The sequence below is a fragment of the Pempheris klunzingeri genome, chromosome 21 (assembly GCF_042242105.1).
Source record: "Pempheris klunzingeri isolate RE-2024b chromosome 21, fPemKlu1.hap1, whole genome shotgun sequence".
Taxonomy (NCBI): Eukaryota; Metazoa; Chordata; class Actinopteri; order Acropomatiformes; family Pempheridae; genus Pempheris; species Pempheris klunzingeri.
This window is the reverse complement of record NC_092032.1, coordinates 4,270,958-4,296,725: the sequence shown is the minus strand read 5'-3', so window position 1 is coordinate 4,296,725 and position 25,768 is coordinate 4,270,958. Positions and strand designations below refer to the sequence as shown.

General features: G+C 43.8%; 1 protein-coding gene across 3 annotated transcripts in view; it reads right to left on the bottom strand.

Annotated features, from left to right (window-relative positions):
- Nucleotides 1-2,606: 2,606 nt before the first annotated feature.
- znf438 (zinc finger protein 438) overlaps nt 2,607-25,768 on the bottom strand; it is a 40,278-nt gene continuing 17,116 nt past the window's right edge. For 2 of the 3 annotated variants that reach the window (XM_070853145.1, XM_070853144.1), the window contains 3 exons: nt 17,895-17,989; nt 6,279-8,063; nt 2,607-6,064 (listed from right to left, as the gene is read on the bottom strand). In XM_070853145.1, the coding sequence (XP_070709246.1) occupies nt 5,473-6,064; nt 6,279-8,035 (2,349 nt within the window). In that variant the 5' untranslated portion in view covers nt 8,036-8,063; nt 17,895-17,989 and the 3' untranslated portion in view covers nt 2,607-5,472. The remainder of the gene's footprint in view (nt 6,065-6,278; nt 8,064-17,894; nt 17,990-25,768) is intronic. The other variant, XM_070853146.1, reaches the window with a different exon arrangement.

Sequence of the window (25,768 nt, the reverse complement as noted above, 5' to 3'; positions counted from 1 at the left end):
GTGACTGCTATGGTACACGTTAGCTCTGATTAAAGGGAAATATGCATCACTGTATAGTGCTTTCCTTTTTATCTGCGCCTGCGATGTGGTGCGATGGCGACGCTAGATTGGGCCCCCGATATGCACTGATGTCGCAGCTTTATCTGTTCTACCAGAGCTGAAAGTCACCTGAGTCACTCTCATTTGAAACCTTTGAGTAGTTTGCAAAGTAGTTTGAAGAAGTTGAGGAGTTGACGTGAATCTAGCTGAGGTGGTTTTGTGTCGGAGAACTGCTCCCTGTCTTGGGCTGGTGTTTATTTTAGTAGCAGCAGAAATCACACCAAAAGTGACCTTTGATACGGGGTCATGTGCTTCCAAATCAATTAGAGCTGAGGACCTGCATTCCACACTGCTGTGGCAATGACTACCAGAGCCGGCCCTGCAACAGAGGAGCCAGGAAACAGACAGTGCTTTCTCCCGCATGTTTGCTCCGGTGTTTGTTCCCCCTCGAAAAAAAAGTGTTTATTTTTACTTTGCAACTTGCAAAGCAGGAGAAAGACGAGCAGAGGGGAAAAACTCTCACTGACTAGTCAAAGAGACATAGCGGTGTCCAGGAAAGCAAAAATGTTTGCATACATATCTGCAGGTTTGATTGTGCTAAAGCAGACAGATCTCCAGAGCATGGATACAAGGCAAATGTAGGCTGTCAAAAGCCCCTTGGCCAACCCACTTTGTTTGACCCTTGCATGCTGAACACATGCACACATCTTTTGCGGGGTGAAATATTAACTGGGAATATTGATTGATAATCCCATTCTCTGCATCTCTTCTGGTGAACACTCGGTGATTCTTCCCTCCTCCGCCTCAACCTGCCACTTCTACAAGGTATTAAGCGCGATGTGGATGGCTTTATTCTGTATTTCTGCTTTTCAATAGACCTGAAAAGATTAGTCAATTAATTGGTGGAGAGAACATTAATGAACAATATCTCATTATAGTCATTCAACTTTCTGTGGTTCCAACCACAAGTGAAATTGTGCTGATTGTTTCAGTTTGTAGCTGTGTTGTTAGCTGGGTTTTTTTTTTTTCCATCGTGTAAAATGTTCAATTAGTCAGTACTTGAGTTGATGACCAAACACCTGCAAAGCATTGTGTTTAAAACATATTCTCATCATGCTAGCCTTTTGAGCATGCTAATGTTGGTATTTAGCTTCAATCTCTGCTGTAGACCCTTAGTAGTCTCATTATCTCCAGCATGCGTAAGCTTGGAGGGGATCATGTGTTTGGTCGTACACGGGTGTGTGTGTGTGTGTGTGTGTGTGTGTGTGTGTGTGTGTGTGTGTGTCTGTGTCTCTCAGACTACTGAGCTGATCAGTCACATGTTTTGAAAAACTAATTTTATTTCCTGTTTCCTATCACTGACAGCTGACTCCTTGCTGCTCTGAAGGTTGGCCAGTCAGGTCTGCAGGCCATGAACAACTGCTTCAATTTCACATCACGGAGCTAAAGGCATTTGGCTCGCTGCTAAAAACAAGCCTCACCCTCGTCTGTTCAGGACACATGCAGACCTTTGTTGTGGCTCTGAAACTGAAACATAGAAAGGTTTGGCCTGGTTTTGAACCAGAACCTCTTCAGATCAATTCCATGCCAGGTGTGTTCTGATCCAATAAAGTTACACACACGCACATGCAGGGCAGTACGGTGGTGTGGTGCTTAGCACTGTTGCCTCACAGCAAGAAGGCTCCAGGTTTGAACCTGGTGTCTTTCTGTGCAGAGTTTGCATGCTCTCCTCGTGCTTGCGTGGGCTTCCTCCCACAGTCCAAAAACACACCAGGTTAACTGGTGACTGAATTACCTGTAGGCGTGAGCGCGAGCGTTTGTCTGTCTCTGTGTGTTGGCCCTGTGATCGGCTGGCGACCAGTCCAGGGTGACCCCACCTCTCAGCTGGGACTGGCTCCAGCTCCCCTGCGACCCTGATGGATAAGCAGATAATGGACATGGACGTGCACATACAACATGAATAAATCCATGTTTCTGTTATCTTCAACTTCTTGAATGTAACTTTATCAAAACAGTTAGTGTGCAGTGTTTACAGCCGAGTCTACAATTAAAATACACACAAAAGGACCAAAGGCTGTAAAACCAAACAGCTAAATAAACAGTGGTTATAGGTTTTGTGATTTGTGATTCAGTTTACTGAGGGCACTTTTCTTGCTGCAAACTGTACAGCAACTGCTGTGAAACGTCTTCAGGGTTTGAACTATTGATTGGACAAAACAATGAGCATTTTCCACTTTTTTCTGAGTTTCTTCTTCAAAAATAACAAAAAAAAAACAAACTTTAAAAGATTGGCTGCAACTTATTTCACCCAAACAAGACCAGTGTGCTAGATATACAATAAAAACAGTTACCATGGTGATGAGCAGGATGACACCAAACATCTTTTTGAAAAGGACTCCCAGTGTCACATGCTTTTTGAGTGCACACTCACTCCTGAAGTTCTGTACATAAATATCCACCTCTCCTTGTCACATGGCACTATGGAAACTTGGTAAATGAACCTCCGAGACTTGTTTTTGAGTAACACTGTTGTAAGAAAGAGAACACAACAGTCACAATGTCCTCAACAAAGCATATCTTTATTCTCCTAAACATCAGGTTCTCGGTACACAAACAGTCACAAACACAGATTCAGTCTTTTTTTGGACACAGGCAAAAATATTAAGAGAGCCAAGCACATTATATCACCAGATGTTGGATTTTTCCGACTTGTGCTGACAGTCAAGTATGTTTCTCATCTGAGGAAAGAGACTGACCCTTAATTCTCTCACATGGTATGTGTTGAGGGCTTGAAAACAAAGAACAGTACACTGTTGAACACTCAAACATGGCGCTCATTGAACAGTAGTACAATATACTGTCGCTTACCCTCTCAGTGCACATCAATGTTTTGCATTGCAACATCAGTGCTTTGCCCCTTCGTTCACAGTCGTGTCTTGTTTTGTGTCGGACACAAAGTCAGCTCTACATGGCTTTTGTTGCCGGTTTTGGCAATGGAAATATTCTATTGTTCTATTCGGTTTCCCTCCTGCACGGTGACAGACCAAAGCAGCTCAGTCACTAGTTACTCCATGTAAATATATATATATATATTTTTTCTCAATATATCTATATATCCTATCTATAGAATAAGTCTATACAGCATATATATATACTTTTGGTAAAGTTTTTAAAACATTCAGGTACATTCATCATCCCTGTGATGTTTTTTTTTTTCTTCATATGAAAGATATACACAGACAAAGAGCTACTTGCCATGTAGTAATGGCTTCCCAACCAAGAAACAAGACAGAAGCAAACATAACAAATGTCTCAGTGCGGGTTCTTTAAGGACCAACAACAAGCACAGATATACTAAAAGACCTATGTATTAATCTAGAGTATAAAATAGCATATTTTCTGGACTTGACAACAGTTTACAATAGCTCTAAGAGTCTGAGTGCACACAATTCCACCAGTAGGCAATCCAATGCTTTCCTTTGCCTGTTTACTAAGTTAACAAAAAGGTATTCTGTCAGTGGTTAAAAAGAGTAAATGCAAAACTCACTTCTACAATCACTAGTGTGAAAAGACCCTTGGCATATCACAGAATACACATTTAGGCATTAAGTCAAAAGAGATAGAACTTGGCCCACAGAGGACCACACTGACGATAAGCCACATTACGCATGAACACCATTTTTTTTTCAGAAGGCCACAAGGATGTCACTTGAGTGCTGGTTAGGAGAGTGTTCCTTCATGGGTCCTGGTTGACAGGGGACCCTACTACTGCCCTTATTCAGACTGTGGGAGTTCAAGTCATAGCTGAAAATACTCATTTTTCTGTTCCAGAAGCAATATTACACAGGATTGTGTACACATACTGATTTCCTTCAGCCTGTAATAACCCAAGGCCAATAGATAAATTGTCAGTCAGTGTGACAGTAGACAAGTGTTCCCTTGCTGTGAGACTTGCATTTCTTAGTATTTGAAAGGTCGGCCCACCCAGATCAAAGAGCACATTTTCTCCCTTTCCCATAGTACCACCGTCTAGCCATGCCAATTTGTGAGTTCAGTTGAGATGTCATCTTTGAGATTTGCCTCCAATCCTATAAACTGCTAGCGAATGCAGGGAATTTCGTTCACAGTGCTCATAGTATTTAAAAATTACATTAGTCTTTCAAGATAAAAGTGACGGAGACCCATGGCTTAGGGGTTAAAGGAGCAGTTAGTAACTTCTATGAAGATGTGTTTTTTGTCATATTTGCTGACGCTGCCACTGTATCCTGACAGTACAACAAGAGAGAGGCAGTCTGTGAAAGAACCAGCTTCTTCTGGCTCCTCCTACAGACCCCTATTGTCATTTGCAAGAATCCACCGTGCCTGAACAACAACAACCAATCAGAGCAGGAGAAGTCTCTAAACGCAGTGTTAATCACAGCTCATGCACATGCTGCACCCCCCCCCCCCCAATCATGGACTTATAACATATCAACATTCTGCGCCTCCTGCTCGCTTCCCAGAGCTCCATGGCTGGCTCAACATCTGCAGTGTTATCCCTGCGTGAGGTTGTGGATGCCTCTTCAGTTGTGAATGACAGCCTCCTCTGTGGGGAGGGGCTTTGGAGGCAGGACTGTAGTGTAGCGGAGGAGGGAGCTTCAGTTGTACTAGCAACTTGTGAAGTCAACTTTGTTAATGCTACCAACTGCTGCTTTAATAAACCAATCATGAACTGAAATGTCTCCAGATCAAATCCTGCCAGAATATTTGCTGTGTCTCGCTCCCCCTCGTTACTTGTCGTCTCTCTACTGTACCAATCAAATGAGAGCCAAAAAATACCTTCCCACTTACAAAAAACACCAAAAAAGACAACCCACAGTGTAACAGGGACACTGGTATATATTGTCGATGAACTTTTCAAATGTAATTTTTCATTGCGAGTCGGAAATCTCAGTGCAGATATCTCCAAAACTGAGCACATGAAACCAAATTATCTGCATGACTAGATATCACAAGAGGTAAGTTTTTGGGTGAAATTACCCTTTAACAGCTTTACTTCGTCATCTAAATGACCATTTTAATAACTTTAAATAAGCAGTAGAAAGAAATAATGCAATAGTACTTTAAATACGTCACTCCAAACAAAATTAAGTCTAATAACCGAACAGTGCAATCAAAATAACATTAAAAATAATATTGTTTAAAAAGTGGATTCTCTGACCTTGAGAGAATATCCATCATGTATTTTACCACACAGATCAATTTTCACCAGTGGCTTAACACTTTTTTCCTCTTTCTCATTCTTTTGGACCAATTCAAAAGCCTCAACTGGTGAAAGATGAAACTGGTGCTAAAAGACAATAGAAATACTTTTCATCCCTGTGCTGCTGATTGTTAGGACTGAGTGTGTGTGAGGAGAAGCCACAGTGAAGGGCTTACATGACCAACCAAAGGCTAAGCTGGATAGTGTGGGCTTGGAGCAGGAGTGTCCAAATCCCCATCCACCTCACCCTCCTGGCCAGAGTAGGAGCTCAGGGCGTCCCACAACAGGCTTGGCTGCTCACAGTGGTGGCGACTCCTCCAGTGCTCCATAACTCTGTCTTTAGTGTCCAACACCTCGCTGCAAAGCACACAGTTAAAAGCTGCACCAGCTGCAAGGACCCCAAGGCCTCTGCCCCTATCTGATGAGAAGGTCCCGCTATCTTCCCCCTCCCTTCCACCGTGGTGGGACATGATGTGCCTCTTAAGCTTGGAGAAGGAAAGGAACTCCTCATCACAGCTGCCACACTTCACCAGGTTGCGCTTCTCATTGAGCTGCCGCCAGTAGTGGGCAGCGTGCTTCACCAGCTCATTCTCAGCCTCGCGCCCACCCCGCGGGGGTTGCCCATCATGAAGTCGAACCTCGACCTCCTCCCCATGCACATACAGTAAGTGCATCTTCATGTCAGCAAAGGTGGGAGTGATGGCCTGGCAGCGGCCACATTTAATCTGCAGCTCCACGGGGTCTTCATGCTCCTGCTCATCTGATGGCTCTGGGGAGTTGGCCCTAGTGAGAAAGAGTAAATAATGCTTATTTGCAACTTTGTTATGACTGGTTGAACAAAAGTTGCCAGGCTAGGCAACCAGTCAATATCTATAGGCATTTAAGAATATAGAATATGTTAATGAGATCTGTACATAAAACTAGAGGTCACAATGATTTAGGTTGCAACTGTATTCATTGTTATTACATCAGTTATCTTAATCAATAATAATCTCACCCCTCCACAGACACGACATCCTCATGATGGCTGACGGATGGCTCCACAGTCAGCACCACTTTGTGGACCTCTCTCAGATGACTGAAGTAAACCCCCACATATCCAAAGGCCTTCTGGCAGAACTCACAGCCTAGAGAGCTACGTGGGCGTACCTCAGAGTGGTGGAGCTTCATGTGGGTGCTTAGGCTGCCGGAGTGAGCGTATGCTTTGCGGCAGACTGGACAGACGTATGGCCGACTGTTGGTGTGACTGTTCATGTGACTCTGGAGGTGATGCTTGAACTGGAAACAGCGGCTGCAGGTGGGGCAACGGTGGAGTGGACGGCCTATGAACACTCTTGGATGGGAAGCACCTCTAAGGTGAAGGGTTACTGGGGCTGGTTGGGGAGGACAGTCCAGGGCTTTGGTTGTAGTAGTGGTGGGGAGCTGATGACCAAGTACAAGCTCCTGTTCTTGGCCATCTGGGGTAATGGCAGGCAAACTAACCAGTTGAGGAACAGTCTCCATAACCAACATGGGCTTGGGTCGGATGCTGCGGTACTTCTTAGAAATATCAACTTCCTTTTGTTTGGAACCTGTAACAACTGCTGGTGGTTTCTCTGGGACCCTTCTACGGAAGAAAGACAAAGACCTCTTCTTTCTGGCCTCAAAAGCCAAGATGTCTTCCATTGTTTTTCTCTTTCTCCCCCTCTTCTTGCCAGGTGGTTTCTGGAGTGTTCCCAACATAGGCACGTGTGTGGCCTTAGCCTGGGTCTGTAGAAAGGAGTTTGGCACCTGGTTGTGACCCAAGGCTTCAGCTTTCTTGAGGGGCTTGGATGTAGGTTCTAAGGGACTGGTGAGTCCTGTCTGGCTAGAGAAACCCTTCTTCTCTGGGGACAAATTGCTGAGCTTGGTAGCTGGAATGAGGGTGCTTTTCATTTTAGAGTAGGGTAGGATGGGCAGTTTACCTTTAGGTGGGGACGGGATAATCTGGACTGCTTTGCTGAAGATGGCTGGGGACAAGACGGTGATGCTACTCTGGGGCTGGTCTGCAGTGGTCTTAGATTGGCACAGCCTCACTGTAGTCTTACTTTCCTCCAGAGATTTGCCTGGGGAGCTTGTGACAGAGGCAGGGGGGTACTGGAGGTTCGGAATGAGGCCGGTCGTAGCAGGCCGTTCAGAGCCATCAGGTGCCTGCTCTAACTGAGGACCCGGGTACAGCACAGCATTGTCAGGAAGTAGAGCAGTGACAGAGATGTCAGAGGAGGCTGGCTCAATGAGAATTACCTGCTCAGAAGGCTCCTCTTTGGGCACTATGGCTTCCTTTGTGTGCTTTGACTCTTGCAGTTTTTTCTTCATCACTGTTGATGTCCCACTCGCCACTGACTTCGTCTTCACTGCAACCTTGGAGGCTGTTTTCACCCTGGCAGCAAGTGGTGGTGATTTGACCTTCTCTGTCGTCCCCTTACTCCTCACTGGCTGGTATCGGGGAATGGGCAACTTGAGATTCTTTTGAATTGACTGGGTTTGTTGCTGTTGTTGCTGTGGTGTCTGAGAGGAGACAGAGGGGGGCAGTGCCACCAGAGAGTAAGTGCCATCCTGACCTGCTATTTGCATCAGTGCATAGTTTTGGGTGGGCACAATGATGGACTTGGGGCTGGAGGCGGTGGTAGCCTCATGGAGGGCAGAGGGAGGCTGGCAGGACAAGACCGAAGGGGAGGGGGTGGGCACCACACCCGGGGCCTTAGGGGCAATGCTCCGGAACTGAAGGCTCTTCATCTGAAGCGCTGGATTCACTGGATACCTACTGAAACAGAATCACAAGAGAAACAGTTTTATTAGTTATTGCACTGAGACCAACAAGCCTCTCCATCCTTAACTTGCCCTTTTTTCGCCATAATTCTCTCACTTTAAGTCGCATCAACAAAAACTGCACACAGTGTATGATTGCAGTCTTAATTTGCCATTTGATCTAACATAGTTAGCAGGAATAATTGAGATGGCTACATAATTTCCTGTGGTCTCTGACAGATGCCAAGATGATGGCTATAAATGTGACCTCGCTGCCTCAAAAACATGCCGTCATTTACTGGACAGCTCAAGCAGGAGAGAAGCAAACACACACTGTCAAAAAGACTGGCATCTGCACTAGTGTGACAAGCTGTCCTATTACCCATATCTCTCTGGTCACACACAGCAGACTCACTCTCCCCCAGGCTATCGACAGACTGCCCCCTTTGATTTGGGCTCAGCATGCAGATGTGGTACATGCTGGGGCTCTGCAGGGGGCTCCTCATACCCCCCCACTCCCTGCTTCCTGGAAGGATCAGTCAGTGGAGCATGAAAGCTGCCCAACAGCTTAAGGATTGTTACTAGATGAAGAGGGGCTTCCCTCTCATGCCCCCCTTCACTGACCAGCACAGCAACCTGAGGTAATGAGGATGTCCCTGAAAGAAAACTGGATTTACTTTATCACCCCTTCGCAAACAATGTTTCATGGTTATCCAACGGGGATAAAGCCCTGTACTGATACAAAATACTGTTGAAGTATATGGGGAAACTATAACCAAAGAGTGAGGTTTAAACAAATCTATATTATCTAAATCTATCGTACATTTTCCAGCCATCAATCAAATACCAGGGTATGGCTTTAAAAACAAAGGCAAAATTACCCTCATTTATATAAATACTATATCTTGTGTCAAAAATGGGGGGGGGGGGTGTTACAGTGGAATGCTTCAAAGGGCCTAACTGTAAACAGACCCCAGGGTTTGAATTTCACATTATGACCTGACTTTCAATAGCAGCATTTGATGCAGGCAGAGATCCAACTCCACTCTATAAGACTAATCAGCATACAGTGCAACATTCTGGAGGTGTCACAAAAGGCAAATATTCAATAAGATAATTTCTCAATACAAAAAAAAAAATGTGTGTTCATTTTCAAAGCAGTCTGGCCAAAAACTTTATACATTCAAAAAGGAGAACAAAAGAAAAACAAAGAGTATATTGTGTAACAGCTGGAAGCGTTTCTGTGCCGAGATTATTTATACAGTAACCCTACTGCATTACGACTCCTTAAAACTGGAGATATTCCTTCTCTGTGTGGATAGTTGACTCCAGTTTGATTGCGGCTTTGGCTGAACACCAAATGGAATAAAACCCTGGGATGTGTTTTCCTCTGGACATTTTACAAGGCGAAAGAAAGTCTGAGAATGGGGTAGAGGCCACCATATGAAAGTTTACAGGTGGAGGGGAAAAAAAAAGGTGTGCCTCAACAGCTTGAGAGGCAGCCAGTGGGCCTATAATTCTTTTGTCACAGATGATTCAACGGACGTCACTTGACAACAAGTTAACTCACACAGAACCCTAGTGTTCAAGAGTGGATCAGGGGAAATCCATATCATTACCACTCCACTACCATGGCTGAAAATAAAAAGGGAAGTCACTGACTAACCCTGAAAATTGATTGGACCATGGAAATGACGTTCTGTTCATTTACAACAAAATGGTGTTTTCACAGTCAGGCTAGATTTTCAGATTCATCTGGAAGAGGGTATAGGAGGGTTAGAGAAGGAGAGGGTTTATTCACTTGTTGATGTACCAGTGACATTCGACTCCAGCAGTGGTCTGACCACTGCCAGACATTGGCTCATTAACCAAGGCACGGGTTTCAGTGCCTGTGAAGTCCAAACCTGTGTCTCACTGGCATTTTCTTGATGGTATAACACAGTGGAGTAAGTGGAGAACGTACAGGGAGGTCACAGACACTACAATCTGACTGGGGTCAAAGGTGAGAGCTAGGGTGATGCAAAAACCTGGTTTGCGGAGAGGATGTGTCAGACAAGGGAGAAAGAGAAGAAAGATAGGGAAGGGGTGATCCACAGGGACTGATAATCAGGTAAAGCCGAAGGGGTGAGAGGTGAAGATCTGCTGTTTATGCTGGGAGCAGGTCAGGGTTGAGCAGGAGGGCAGCTTGGGACAGGCCGTGCATACGCCTGGAATTAAATTAAACCATCACACACACACGAACACACTTAAGATCTGACCCTCAACCCTGGACCTGGGTCACATGTAGAGGTGATCGAGCCAAGATCAGCCATAACAACTTGCCTACTATTAGCAAGTAAGGCAATTTAGTGAGAGATGAAATCATTGCTCTGTGAACTGTCAAAACACTGTGAGTGCTATGTTTTGGTAGCATCCCATATGCATTCTCTGATTCCATTTGTCTCATGTCTGACCAGTTACTGCAGAGTCCAGCATTTTTCCCCCCCTTCTATACAGACTGTGGTCAGGACCCAGACAACCTAGCCTGTTAAAAAAAAAGTGAAAATGTCCCTTTATGGACAGTATACAACAAGGGGAGAGGGATGCAGTTTTGTTTTCTTTTGTGGTGAACTTAAAAAAAAATCTAATCTGAAGCGTTTTGTGGAAAGCAGAACAGGGAGTGGAGGAGTGTGCAGCTCATTATCTCCCTTGGAGGTGAGAGCAACGCTCATCTGGGACTTACAGATAGACCCTGAAGATGGAGGGGGTCTGGAATGAAGTGGGTGTATGTGTGGAGGGGAGGTAAAACCCAAGCAGAGGCCAAGCTCCCCCAAGTTTTAGCCCAGATGAAAGGCCGGGATCTGGGCTAGATAATAGGGCAGATCATGGGGGGGTTGGGGCCAGCCGGCTGTGAGAAGCCATGTCCAGCGGCCATCTTTCACCAACCTCCTCCCTCTCCCTCTCTTGTTCTCACCTACAAACACACATACACAGCATGTGGGATCAGTGAACAAGAGAGTCAGAGAGAGAGTTCAATAAATAAATATATTCTTCTGTTGTCTTCTTCAGGCCATTATTAAAACACAAAGAAACATTTTGTGAATCTTGCGGTCCAAGAGGAAATTAGATCATTCTGTTTGTTTTTTCCTCTTGAGTGAACTTAAGCGTTATCTGTGCTTGATTGCTTCTCCCTGCATGTATGCTAACTGCTCATTTTTGCCATCCAGCCTAATGTGTGTGTGCAGGGGAGCTAGAGAGTCTGGAGCAAAGGCAGTCATGGGGAAAATGAAATCAGTGTTTGCAGAGGTCCTTGTTTCAACTCAGAGCTCTGCCGAATGAGAGGGCCAAGAAGGTGTGCAGATACGCACGGATTTGGTAATGTCCAGCTGCTCCTTTTACCTTCTCGGCAGACAGCAAAAGGTGAAAGGTGTTGCGAGAAAGAGCATAATAGCATCATATAGTATTCATTGCATGCACTCAAACACACAACCGTATGTCATCCACTGTCACCTAAGCAAATCAATGCAAGGGAGAAATCCATTCCAATTAGGATCCTGCTGCTCTGCCTTGAATATGGATGTAGATGAATCGATATAGAAATCCCACCGCTAACCTGCCATTCCTTTTAGAAAATTCGCTAAACTGAGAGGTTCAGCTTTCATTGACTGACATCTTAGAAGTAAGAAAATTAATTCACTAATTACTTTCACTTCCATCTAAACTGTTTCCTGAGTATAAATGTTCCAAGGTGAGGCAGAAAACATCTCTATGGTTTAAGGATTTCAGAATGGTTGTCACTACAGCCTATCTGAACTCCCAATAAAAAAATGAGGCACAGCCTTTGATGGCAGGATGCTGTAAAGCCCCAACAACCAATGACCTTTGACCTAATGTCCAACAAGGCCATATGTCATCCCTGGGAAGCTGTAACATCCTCAATCATCCATGCTCATAGAAAACCCAACTGAGCATAGGACTGCACACACAGACACACACTCAGTCACATGACGCGCATGGCATGGCTGTTGGCTCAGAGCCGAGTTGCATCAACGTGGAGCGGAGGTGACAGCAGTGTGTCCGAGTGCGTGGATTCGTGTACAGGTCTGCGTTCAAGGACTCAAGTGTTGACGTGCCGCCCCCTCAGGCAGCCGGCACTGTGTTAACATTCAGGCTTTGCTCAGCACTGAACCTTTACCTGACCTTTCCCTCTGCAGTGACATTTGGACCCTTGTGAATAGGTCAAACAGCACTAAAGAGTGGTGGAAAAATGCAAGGAGCCTGGAGGAGAAAAAACAAGGAGAGGAATGAGGGCAGTCCATGCAGGGACGCAAGGTACCTGGCCTGTGCACTAGCTCTCATACCCTTTCTATAGAGTCTGCTGTGACATGCTGTTTGTTAGAAAGTACTTGTATATCATCAGTGAAATGACCCCTTTAGGACATGATTATTGTCAGAGTAACAATTTTGCTAACTTGCTGGGGAGTCAAGTAACAAAGCTATTTAGCTTCTATTTATAGAAAATAAAAACAGATGGCGCACCTGTTTAAACTGGATTCACCTCACATTAAAGAGCAACTCAAATTGTTGTTTGAATGTGCCCCCCCTTCCCAATCTTGAGGCCATAATTAAGTGTGGAAGCACATACTGATGGACAATTTAAAATGTTGTTAAACTCGTGTTTGTGCATTTCGTTTTGTCAATCTGCAGACTTACTCATGGCAAGAAAGTTGCTGCGAGTACATGCTGCCGAGTGACCGACAGGAACCAGGCAGGAAATAGCATGATGTCATGCTAGTAAGATTGCTACAGAAACAGATAATACACCTAAAAAAAAAAGGGACACTGCAGCAAACGGAATGCAGTAGATCTAAAAGCCTCAGTATGATCCAAACAGAGTGCATATTGGATCATCTAACGGCACCTGAACCCCCTTTCTGTCTCCAAAACAGACAATCCAACAATCGCAGAGCTACAGAGGTATGGAACAGAGTTTGACGAATGAAAACAACTCTATTGTTATAATGTTTCTGTTCATGATATGCTTGATGTGGTGAACTGCTGTAATGGGCATTTTCTATTTCCCAGCTCTCTGATCGATTCATCCTGTTCAGCATCACCTGTGAAACACTGTTCTGATGCTCTTTTGAACGGTGGTCCTACATTTACCTTTTTTTTTTTACTGTGCAGGAAGTATATATTTTTTTTATAAATGGCATGATTTTATTGTGCCTTTTACACATATTTCTAACCTGACAGTGGTAAATTAGGAAATCCCAAAGATTTGGAAATCTGCTTTCATTCTGCCTTTATTAAAAAGGGAAAAGACCCAACAATTTTAACTACACCCGATTTCAAAATTGTCTACTGTCCAAGGTCCTTGAAGGTTTGATTAGTGAGCAGCTCAGTGAGTTTTTGTGTTCAAATTACATTTTTATCAACATTTCAATTGGAGTTTAGAAAAATAAAATAAAATCACAGCACCACTGCCTTTGATTCATCACAAACTGTAAAGCCTTGACTCACCACTGGGAGCTTTACTCCTGGGTTGGATGGCCTTCTGCAGACACACACACTGGTATACTTTTTGGATACATGGTTTGTGCTGCATTTTGTTCTTCTATATCTCATATATTGGAACATGGCTTATAATATAGCGCTGTGTCTGTTTCAATAACTTGTTTTTGATTTGTGTTACTGCCTTTTCTATTCATATAAAGATAAAATAAACACAAATACATTTTTAAAAGTTGTCACTTTGTGTGTGGACAACCGAAAGCAAAACAATAAAAGCTTTTGGGGAAAGAGAAAATCTGCACCGTTATCCTCATTGGGGATCTTGCATTTCATCCCTAGACCTTTGCAGGCTTTTCAGATGTGGTCGGATAACACTATGTCCAAACTATTCTCTTTAAAGCATACTGAGACCTTAAATCTCAGATAGTCATCAAGAGCTGCCTGACACGCGGATGTAGGGCTCTAATAGTAGAACAGACTTAAGACACAGCTGCACCAGGCAGCATGACCTCAACACAACAGGTTAAACACTGCACACAAATTTGTACAATCTGTGTTTATCAGAGATAATGTGATTTAGTAAAAGCCATCTATATCAAAGATGTTTCAATTTGTACTGCCTGCAGGGGCAAACAACAGGACCTGTCCATTTCAATCTAGCTCTTGTCCTTTGCCTTCGCCCAAATTGTTAACCCGCTCCTCCATCTCAACTGACAGATGTGCAGTGCACACTGTGATGCAATGATACACGCATAAACTAACGTGTAGAGAGCCTCACAAAAACAGATGAGGATTGCAAAGAATTTTGGTTATGTTAGTGTCCCAGTTGAGTTTGCAGTGGCATCACTTTTGCTTGGCAGGGCTAAGAAAGCACCTGTGTTCCTGGTCCCACCTTGGTGATCATTTATCACAATGGGAGAACTTTGATAGAGGCTCTGAAAGGAAGGAAGGAAGGAAGGAAGTTGCTAGCTTGCTAATTTTAGGCACTGTGCATCTCAGCTGAAACACTGGAAAAGGCCGAGAGGAGGTGTGGAGAGGCGGGAAAGTTCTCCGTCTCTTAGTTTCTCGACTTTTCTGCATCTTGTCCTTCTAAATCTCATTACTGCCTGCATCTGCTTCAAAAAAAAAACAGAAAAGTCTCATAGTTCTTTGATTTGCCAAATCATTTACCCCTCTCTTCCTGTTCCTAGCCCTCCCTCTCTCTCATCCCCTTCCCAGCTTTCTCTGTCTCTTTCTCCTTTTTTCCAACTCTCTTTTATTCTCACCTCCATCCCCCTCTGTCAGTACTTGAGTAAATAAACAGTGTTGTGTGGGATGCTAATTAGAGCAGGTTCAGGGACGTGACGAGCCCAGAGACAGATAAACAGCAAGGTGGGGAGGAGAAGAGATGAGATGGAGGGGGCGGGGGGGTGGAGGTAACCCACCTCAAGGGCAGCACAGCACAGACACAAACACGTCAGCTTAGCAGTGAAGGATAGACAAGAGTGGCTTTGGCTTTCAACCCAACTTAGGGTGGCTTTGAAGCGAAGGGGGTAGCAGCATAGAGGACTTTGAAGGGGCTGCAATGGAGTGAAGGGCACTAGCAGATATGGGGGCATGTGAAGGAGGTTCAGCCACGATGAAAGGAAGAAGGAATGTCGTGCAAACTTACTTAATGATGGCTGCTCCGAGACTCCCCATGCAAGATCAAAAGAATATGCAGATGATCCCAACAGTTCTTCTGCTGTTGAGGTGAGCCTGGGCTTTTAAAAGCAGGTCAATGTGAGGCAGTTTGTTCTTACTTAACATAAAATGGCCTTTCTGGGCTGAATGAGCTGCTGGATATGCAGGTGAAAAGGTAACGTTACACATGAGAAGTGAACACAACTAAGTATGCTTACACTTGGTTTGAACTCTACATTGTCAAAGCAAAAATACAGTTTCACTGGACAAGCAACTAAATTGTATAATCTTTTAAATAACTTCTTAAAATCAGTCTCTACACGAGACGCATTATGTGAGGGAAGACTTGAACTCAGATCAGCCTGAAGCTACAAATATGAGAACTTGTGGCCCTTTTCCACTGCAAAAACTACATGTAACCTGGGACTTCCCATACGTCCAGCACTCTTCATTGTATTTCAACTGCATTTTACCAAGTGGAACATTTAGGAAGTACATTTAAGTGCCAACAGCACAGCACCGCTACACATTTTAAACTTGCTATGGTGATATAGATTCATGAATTTCAGGCCTTTCAGACGTCAAAACATTGTGCACATTCTCACAGATGGGATTCTAAAACTTTGGTTTTCAAAGCGGCAATTATTTTATCTTTCGTTGTGACATTGATCAAGTAAACGGTAGGAATACAATTCTCAAAGTAATCTACTTGGAATGTGTGCTTTTATGCGTTTTACTGACAGCGCTTTCTCAGACGATGATGTGTCGTGGCAAAAGTTCAGCCTGGCTTTGTAGACATCCTTGGCGGCTCTGCCAAACTGGCTCCATTCAAATGAACGAGGAAGCGAATGAAACAATAGTGTTGAAGTCAGCCTTTGAGTGCCTCTACAGCTACTTTTTTTGAGTTAGTAGATTATAAATGCAGTCACTTTATTACACTATCAATTGGTCCCAGTCCCAGTCAGTGTTTGTTGCAAAGTTATTTGCCTTTTTCTTGAGAAAATACAGTAATTCTGGTCTGTAGATTAAAAAAAATAAATCAATCAACGATGTTGCTGGGTATTTGATGCCCCCAAGTAGTAACCTAATGTCACAATCCACACACTCTCCCACCCCTCTAAGTGGTTGCACACCTTTAGACACAGTTATAGTTATTTATAATCATTTGTATTCCAGTTATTATTTCTGCAGACCTTCAGTAGCTTAAGCTGCCCAGTGGAACGGCTCAGTGGCCCCAAGTGCTGTGCTTGTATAAACAGCTCCCAAGGGACAACTGAATATGAATGCTCAATCACCTATATGACATTTAGAACAGCTTTTTTTTTTAATCTTTCAAAGTTATTCTCATTCCTGCAGAGTTGAACCTGTCACATTTGTCTCTCGTCTTCGTCTATCTTTGTCTGTAAATTGAGCATCTGCAAGGGTGTCTTTGTTGGGCTATTAAAACCACAGGAAACACTGTCTGGCAGGATCAAAGCTAGCCTAGGACTGTAATGATCACTGATGCTGCCGTTATATTAACCAGACACAAGGACTGTTCACTGTAATGGGGGATTTTGCTCCACTAGTAGAGGAGGTTCAGAGGACTCCAAGCTCGAGGAAAAATGGTGGAACAACTGCCTTGGCAAGAGACAATGCCAACATATCATGTTAACAATGTCTTTAACGCTGCTCGGAGATGTTTCATGATTAAGGGCCATCTTATGATCCCCGATTACAACCAGATTGGTAATGACAGGTGCAAGAGAAACCTCGCCATTACAAGGACTTGCATAAGCTTTTAATCTCATGTTAAGTCCGAGCCAAACACTGATGGAGAGACAGTGAGGCGAGAGTGGAAGGTAGAGAGGATCAGGATACATCTTAGAGACTGCAAAGAGGGGAAATGGAGGGAAATGTGATGGCTGGAAAGACGAGCTATTTTTATAATGAGGTCAGTGTAAGCTGTGGGATTTCATTCTCTTGGGAGGCACACACACACACACACACGCACACAAACAAGGGAACTGCGTGCGATAACACAGAGGGGATGTCAGAGAGAATCTTGAGGACTTTGCTCCTGATTGGTCAAAGCAGTGTGATTTTAGCCCTCTACCACTAGAACACAAGGACTACTGAACAAGACTGACATTCGCTCGTCTTGCCTTTGTTTCAGAGCGAGCGGACAGATTCCTTGACTCCTATCATTTCCTGTCTCTAATCCAGTGCACTTTGCACACATGATGAGAGAAAGCCCCGCTGCCATTTTTGCAGACAAAAATGTGACACATGCATGAACACATACTTGAGTAAATACACTTCATTACATTCCACCAGTGGAGCTGATCCATCTCACTGATAGACTACTGACTACTACTGCCACTGAAAAATAGAACTACAGCAATTCTTAATTAATACAAATATTTAGTGTTTTGTTCACCTTTCATAGGGTTACAAAATGTTTCTATCAAGATAAATGTCACATTATTGAGTATATTAATTATTCATAAGCCATATTAACCAGACCTATGTAATAAATGGTTGCTTATTAAACATGAACATGTTTCGCGGTGCTTCTAAATTACTTTGAGCTCCCACATTTTGTAGCACATGTACTCCTTGTGGACTACAAGCTGCTGTGATGAAATGCGCAAAGTATATCCTTTTTTTTTTTTAGAAAGTACTGATGTCCAGCCAAAAAATGTTTACCTACTGGATAATCCGCCCTCCTCAGCTGCTCCCTCGATCCTCTTCTTTCAGGGTGGTGCCCAGTTTGTGGTCCTGCATCCCCCCCTCTCCACACTCCCCCTGTAAAGAAATCAAACATTAACCCTAAATTGCCAAAAAAATAGAGGGAAAACAACAACCACAAGGCTAACTGTAATGGTTTGTTTGAATAAGATAACAAATGAACCATGACACTGAGAAAAAACTCAATTGATTATAAAAAAAAAAACTATGTTGTTCATTTTCATTTCAAAACACTCTTTTTAAAAAAGTTTTAATTTCAAAGTGTCACTTTTGATTACAGTGGAGTGGTCACCAGTGGCCTCTTCACTTTTCAGCCCTCATTACCAGTTAACTCCTGTTAGACACAGCAACAATAAAGCCAAAATTATTCAGAATTTACCTACAAAAATGCTGTAAATAAACAACGTGCGCAGTAACAATACAGTAACTAACTCATTTAGCGTAAAACGGCTAGGCCAGGTACCTAAACAACAGGCTAATTAGCTGGGTTGGCTTGCAAGTTTGGATTATCACTCAGCATTAGGGTTAGACATGTGGGCCGTTGAGTGCATGGCTTTTAAGCACAGGAAACCTTGATCAGTTAGGTTTAGGGTAGGGTTAATATCTTAACCCTTCAGCCAGTCATATCCACACCAGGATGACTGTGACTGTGAGGGGGCGGGCTTTGGTGACAACTCCACTGTGATGAAAAGTGACATGACGACATCAGAGTGCATTATGAAATAAGAGGCTTTTGAAAAAGGACACTTAAATAAAAAAAAAGACATGATTACATAACATAACATTTCATTATTGTTCCATGATAATAACTTATCAAATGATTACATCATTTATTTCTTTTCTATATATTAAACAGGTAAAATGTTATTTGTGATCATTTATTTCTTCATATCTATTCATTATTGACCTGAGGATTTGTAAATTTTGCAGCTACAAGATGGTGTCTACATCATTTTTGCTTTGGAGAATGATCACTCCAGAAATGCTCTCTCATGTGATCTGTCTGCATTAAGGTATAAAGCGTAACATAGAGCGACCACAAAGTACATTCAGTTGAAACAGGATTCACACACCTACATAGCTCTGTACAGCCTGTTTCACAAGAGCACACACACACGCACACGCACACACACACACACACTCTACAAAGACTCGCTTAGCGCTCATTTAGCCAGTGTCTCAACAATTGGGGACACAGACTGCCCACTCAGATCTCGCTGTATTAAATAAATAAGGAGCGCTCTTCTGTGTAAATTATTCATTTAACACGCCTTATCCACTTCCAACAACCTTGTTAGAGCAGCTCGGGAGTGGAGAGGGGGTGAGTTTGGGGGTAAACGAGGGGAAGCAGAGGGGAAGAGGCGGACAGACACTGTGGCTCATGTGCAACTCAGCAGAACCTGTGGTGCATCTCTAAGCTCTCTGGGCGTTCAGTCATAGGGGGGCTAATTCAGCCTGACACCTCCTTTGTTTCAGGGGGAAAAGAGCTGGATACGCACAGCTACACATTTGCTCACGTGCGCGCACACACACACACACACACACACACACACATTTGTGCGCTCTTCCTCTCTACATTTATGCATGCTAGTTTGTGCTCAAGTAAGGAATTTTAGTGCATATTCAGAGAATAATCACTGTAGTTGTCTGGATAAATCATTGAAAAATGAGAGTCAAGGACACGCGATGCTCGAATACAGGGGCTCCTTTTTGTGCTGCTGGAACTCAAATCAGACAACACAGCTAGTCATCCACTCTAAATAAGCTGAGCCCAAAAGGGAGGGAACAGAAAAACGGTTATGGTGAAGAATGGCATTTTGCATCGCACCTTTCTCGTCATTTTGACCACTCAAAGCACTTTTGCATTACATCTTCATTACCCCATTCACACATCGTTCATACCAGAGAAATCCACGCTGGACACACTCACACACTGAGGGTACGCTTCAGGAGCAAGTTGGGGCTCAGTATCTCACCCAAGGACACTTCGACATGCTGACTTAGAGGAGCCGGGGATCACACGGCCGACCTTCCGATTGATGGACGACACACTCTACACTCAACTGTTCTGGATATTAACCTGAAGGATAAATGCATAAGGCTCCTTAAGTTTGTATGACAACTTAGAAAACATTTACTAGGGTGTATGTGTATACGCGCAGCTATTGCTTAACTATTGAGGATCACATTGAGGATGGGACACTTTATTCTGAGCCCTGAAACACTACAAGCCAAACTGCAGTCAAATAAACCTTAATTCCTGATACTTGAAACCCCCTACTGATGCTTAAGTGTTGAGCATCAAAGTAGAGTGTAGTTCATCCCTGGCATGAGGGGAATTAAATGTAAAAGCTGTAAGTCTGACTTCACATGATGTACCTAGAGCTCTAACTTGTCCTGTGATCACACATCACAGTGAAGGCAGTTTGTACTAAAGGGATTTCAGTCTAAAAAGCGGAAGTGGGTTACCCTTTCTCTAATGCCACACAAAAGAGTCCAGGGCGGGGGGCAGATTACCGGCATACCCTAACCCAGCCGAGTCTAACTGAACATTTCAGTTGCTAATGTGCCAACAGTCCCCAGATCAGCCCATCACAGACATAACCTGCTGCTCTCTTTCTCCGTCTGTCCACCCCCCCCCCCTTCTTCTATCTCGTACTCCAGTGTTCAGCCCCCAAGCAGGAGGTTGTTATGTCAATTCTGACAGTGTTCATTACCAGCCTCTAAACTCTGAATTGGAGATAACAGGCTTTGGCCCAGGCAGAGGCCAGCTAGACCCAACTGCTTACAATGGGATCAGCGTGTGTGTGTGTGAGAGTTAATCATGCTCTCATTTGTAAAATCACACCCCATCGCCACCGTACATTACAGTGGCACTGATACACAAAGTACATTACAACTACTGCTTATTTACAATCGCAAACTCGTCCATGAGGGCTGATCCCAGGATCCTGCTACCACAAAGACCAGACGTCAAGTTCAGTCACTTTACAGATTTGACGGTTTATTACCAGCTTATATATCATGAAAAACAGTTTGTATGAGGTGGTGTCAGTATTAGCAGTTACATGACTCTGTAATATTGCTTTCAAAAATTAACAGAAAAATAAAGAGCAACCTGAGGCTGTCTCATTTATCGCAGAGAAAGGCTGCACCTGTCACAGCCGTCTGAAAGTCCTGTCCGGCTTCCTAAAGCTCCTGGGCTTCTCTACAGGCCACTGTTGCCCCTCCTCCCTCATGCCAGTAACCACCTAGCAATGTCAGTGATTACGCTTGTGATGAAGGCTTAAAATGGGCCTGCTGTTTGTACAGGCCCTGATAAGGTGGACTGGACAAAGGGCAGGTAGAGCTCTGTGCTTGTGTTGCTGTTGGGCCGACACACCGTGCTTTAGTTACTTTACACTCAGAATCACTTCAGAATTCCTTTAATAATCCCCAAGGGGGAAATTGCTTCTTGTTACACACAGCTCCAAAAGAACAAGTATAACCTTCAAACACAAAAGTAATAATAATGATAATAATAATAATGATACAAATAATATCACTACTACTAATAATAATATATAACAATGTACATTCAGAGTGAGAAGATGTATTATATAATACTACTACCACCACCAACAATAACATAACAACATGTACACTCAGAGTGAGGAATGAGTGTATATCAATCTCTGGGCAAAATGAGAAGGACACAAGTGTGAGGTGCTCCACAGGTCCAACACTGCAACCTAAATTAGACCGAACCACATGAAAAGCTGTCTCTATTCCAGGCTAGGGCAAGAAAATTACAGCCCTGTGCTCTCTACTCTAGCATTAAACCTCAATTAGAGCACAACTACACCCCTGACGTCATTACTGAGGGACCCAAGAGCCCCGAAAATAAGTAAATACTTTGCTTTACAGAGACAGATGCTTGCAACCGAACCACTTCAAACTTTCAGGTTCTCTCTGAGCATGAGCCATTTATGCAAGAAATAAGGCGCTGTTTTGATATGGCCTGAAAAAACAAAAGCACTAGCACCTGTGGCCTGGTTTGGCTAAATTTACTAGGAATTCTAATCCTGAGGCGTGACTCGAGTTTTCCCAAGAGACGAGAGGTCACTGAGGTAGGACAAGAAAAACTCCTGTTTGACCTGCAGTGACCTGGTGGGAGAGAGGGGGAGGGAGAGGAGGAGGAGGAGGAGGAGGGTGGCTGGGTCTGGCTGCTGTCCAAACACTGATGTTTCTACTGCCCATTCCTCAAAAAACACATATTACACAGTCACATATGCAGAGAAAACGTCTCTTTGCTGCACTGAGCTAAGCCTGAATACTCTTGTTCTATTACAGCTTGGGTTCTCTCTTTATATATTTGGCTATCATTCTGTTGAGGATGAGGGCAGGGTATGGATATGGAGTGCACATAAGTTACTGGTCTGTACAGAGGAAACCAAGCACTCAGATAACCAAAGCTCGATACATCATTTTGGTGGGTTACTGCTTTGCTCACAGCCAAGTCCACGTCTGGGCGTCTAGTTTAATGTTCCATGTGCTTCTAATTTCATTCAGGAGCAGAGAGAAAAATGTTCAAGTAACACAGGTGTTAACCATAAGCAATAAATGTAGTAAAATGTTTATTAATATCTCAATATTTTACCGCTACGCTGCCATGTACACTACTGTGCAGATGTTTTAGGCAGGTGTGAAGAAATGCTGTGAAGCAAGAATGCTTTCAAACATGTCAAATTAAATCGTTTACAAAATGCAGTGAGTAAATCAAATCAATTTGTACAGGTGTACCTAGAAGAATGAATGCTGTTTTGAAGGCCTTCCTGATGGTATTGCATCATTGAGAAGCATCTTCCTGTATTTCTAAGCATTGAGGACACCATTAATCCGGACCAATTCCCAAACTTGCAAGGAACCTCCATCATGCTTCACTGTTGCCTGCGCACTCATTATTGTTCTGCTCTCCAGCCGTTCGGCGAACAAACTGCCTTCCGCTACAGTCAAATATTTCAAATTTTGAATCCATTTTTCTGCACCCCAGTTCCTATGTTTTTTCGTGCATAGTTGAGTCGCTTGGCCATGTTTCCATGTCGGAGATTTGGCTTTTTGAAGACCACTTCTGGCCAGACTTCTCCGGACAGTAGATGTGTGTACCTACTGGTTTCTCCCATTTCTGAGCTGATGGCACAGCTGGATATCTTCCAATTTCCCTTCGAAATCCTAAGTAAGAGTAATACGTCTCTCATCTGCTGCAAATATACTTGGCCGATCACTGGAGTTTGCAATGTGTTCGTAAATTATTTTACTTTTTCGGTTGGCACATATCCATTTCTAGATAAATGAAGTGCTCACGCTGTAGAGCCCTGTAGACCATGTTAATCTACAGCTGGCATGTTTTACATTATCATATGGAGAAGAGCTTTACTGAATAAATGTAACTGAATTTACTAATGTCAGAGATAACCTCAGAAACAGACAATCTGCTGTATTGGTATCATTTCCCAACTACATCTATCAGATAAACAGCTCATTCTATCACTATCAGCAAAAATTCCTTTCAGAATTATCCTTTAACAGTGCTCTAGGTTTCCAATAAAAACATAAAACCTTGGTGGTCACAGTAATCCCTGACAAGCTGTTGTAGTCAAATATAGTCCCTCTTGCAGCGGGGCCACTGCTCCTTCATGCTGTACAAAAGGAGGGAGCTCCTCCACACAGCTCAGCAAGGGAACGCTTCCAGGCACCACTTCGTATCCTCCTCCTCGTTGGAAGAGAGAGAAGGGTTCCCCACGCTGTTTTATTATACATCTCACCTTCCAGCAGCTTCTCACCAGTTGTTCAAGCAAGCTGCCTGAGGACCGCAAGTCCTCTTCAATGCACCTACACCTGAAGAGACGAATCACCCTCACATCTTCAAAGAGAAGTCAATCACGCCATGGATCGTTCATACCACCCTGTAGCTTTACCAAACTTTAACTCTCTCTCACAGGTGCAGAGAAAGGGGATGGGGCCCACATTTCTCAAAAAGTGGAACAATTTGAGCAGGGGTGGGTGAGGGGGATGATTAAGATCAAAAGCCTGCAAGTTCCTGGCGAGCGGACCCAATCAGCCGAGAGGGCCAAGGAGAGGAGGAGAGACAAGCGCTTCCCTTTTAAATTGATCCCACTGAGACCCTCAAGGTTCCCCTCACAGGACTCGCAGAAAAACGATAAAAATCCGGCCCTGTGGATCCAACAAGGAACTGGGATGGGGAGAAGGCAAAGAAGAAAGAGAGTTTCGGGGGGAGGCAGAGAGAACAGAAGGAAAATGAGGGGGGAGAGGAGCCGGTTCAAGCAGACATGGGGAGACAAGAAGGGTGGGCTCATCCTCAGAGGATGATCCAGGCATCGGTGTGTGCCAGCAAAGAGCCAGAGCAGGGGGACGGGTGCTATCAACTATCAAACCTGTGTTACACATCTGATGATATATTAACAAAAATCAACCACACGCCCATATATCTTTATTCTGGCCAGGTCCTGGCAGCTGAAAGAGTGGATCATTTTGCACTAGTCTGAGATCAGACTCTGGATGAGGCTGGTGTTGTTATCCACATGTTAGTGCCTCAAAGGAAGAAGCGCTATCAGAGCGACCCAGAGACTCCATTGCTGCCAGACTCACCGCAGACCTGCCAGTCGCTGCCGCGCACACACACACACACACACAGATGGTTGGTCCTCCAATTCCATGGATGCATTTTCCAGTACGATATGAAGCCATTATCGCCACGGTATCATTCGGTCATTGACAAGAAATCACTTATCTGCAAATCAGAGTGGCATCTAAAATGCATTTGTTTGTTTTCTATCACTTTTACCGGGGATCTCAATGGTGTTGTCATGACTTGGGATATTCCAGCTTTCGTTCATAGCAGTGGGTTTAGCCACCTCCACGAGCTAAAGCTGGGACACCCTCTAGCACGTTCTGAGTAGACAAACAACATTAAAAGCCAAAACAGTCAGATTTCTTTGAAAGCTGAGCTGTGACTACAATGTAGGCAAAGCAGCTGAAATACACAATACACAATCAAACCATGTTCTTGTATTTCTGCATTTGTCTATGGTAAAGATGTATGGCATTTTAATCTGACATATTTCACAAAGTCAATAACAAAATCATAGTTGAGGTATAGGTTATAGGTTTGGCTGCCTGAGAAACATTCAGCATTTACACTTTTCATTCATACTTCAGAGGGTTAAAAGGTACACTGCCTCTTTTTGTCCTAAGCCTGTCATGGCAGTCCTTGGCAGGTATGTCACTACAAGGCCTTGCTGGGCAAAACATGTGTGAGGTCTGTTCGCAGGTCAGGGCAGTATGTCTCATTAAGATGGATTTCCTTACTCGGCAGAACGCAGCATTAAAAAAAAAAAGGGTTCGACTGACTGAGCCATGGGTTTGGTGGTTTGCCTGCTGCCAGAACACTGCAACTGCACATGAAATAGTCTAGGAGACCTGTGAGACAGGATCTTTAACTTTGAAAGTTTATTGTGGCAGTGACTTTTATAAATTTTACAAAATAATCTACCAGGAATGTGGTCAAACCATATGGCCAAAACAGCACAGAAAGGTGTTTGTACAATGTGATGCGTCAAGACTACGAAGGCCTACAGAGGACACAGAGCTGTTGGAGAGAGGTTGTAGTGTGACGCAGCCTGGAGGAGGCTGTGACTGCAGACTTTCTGCCCCCATTCAACTTCTTTAGAACAGCTTAATACACTTTTGCCTTTAGACATGGTCAGACACACTTTACAAACGTGATCGTTTCAAGCATACCAAACCCGTTTGAGGGAGGAAGGGCCATACCAACAG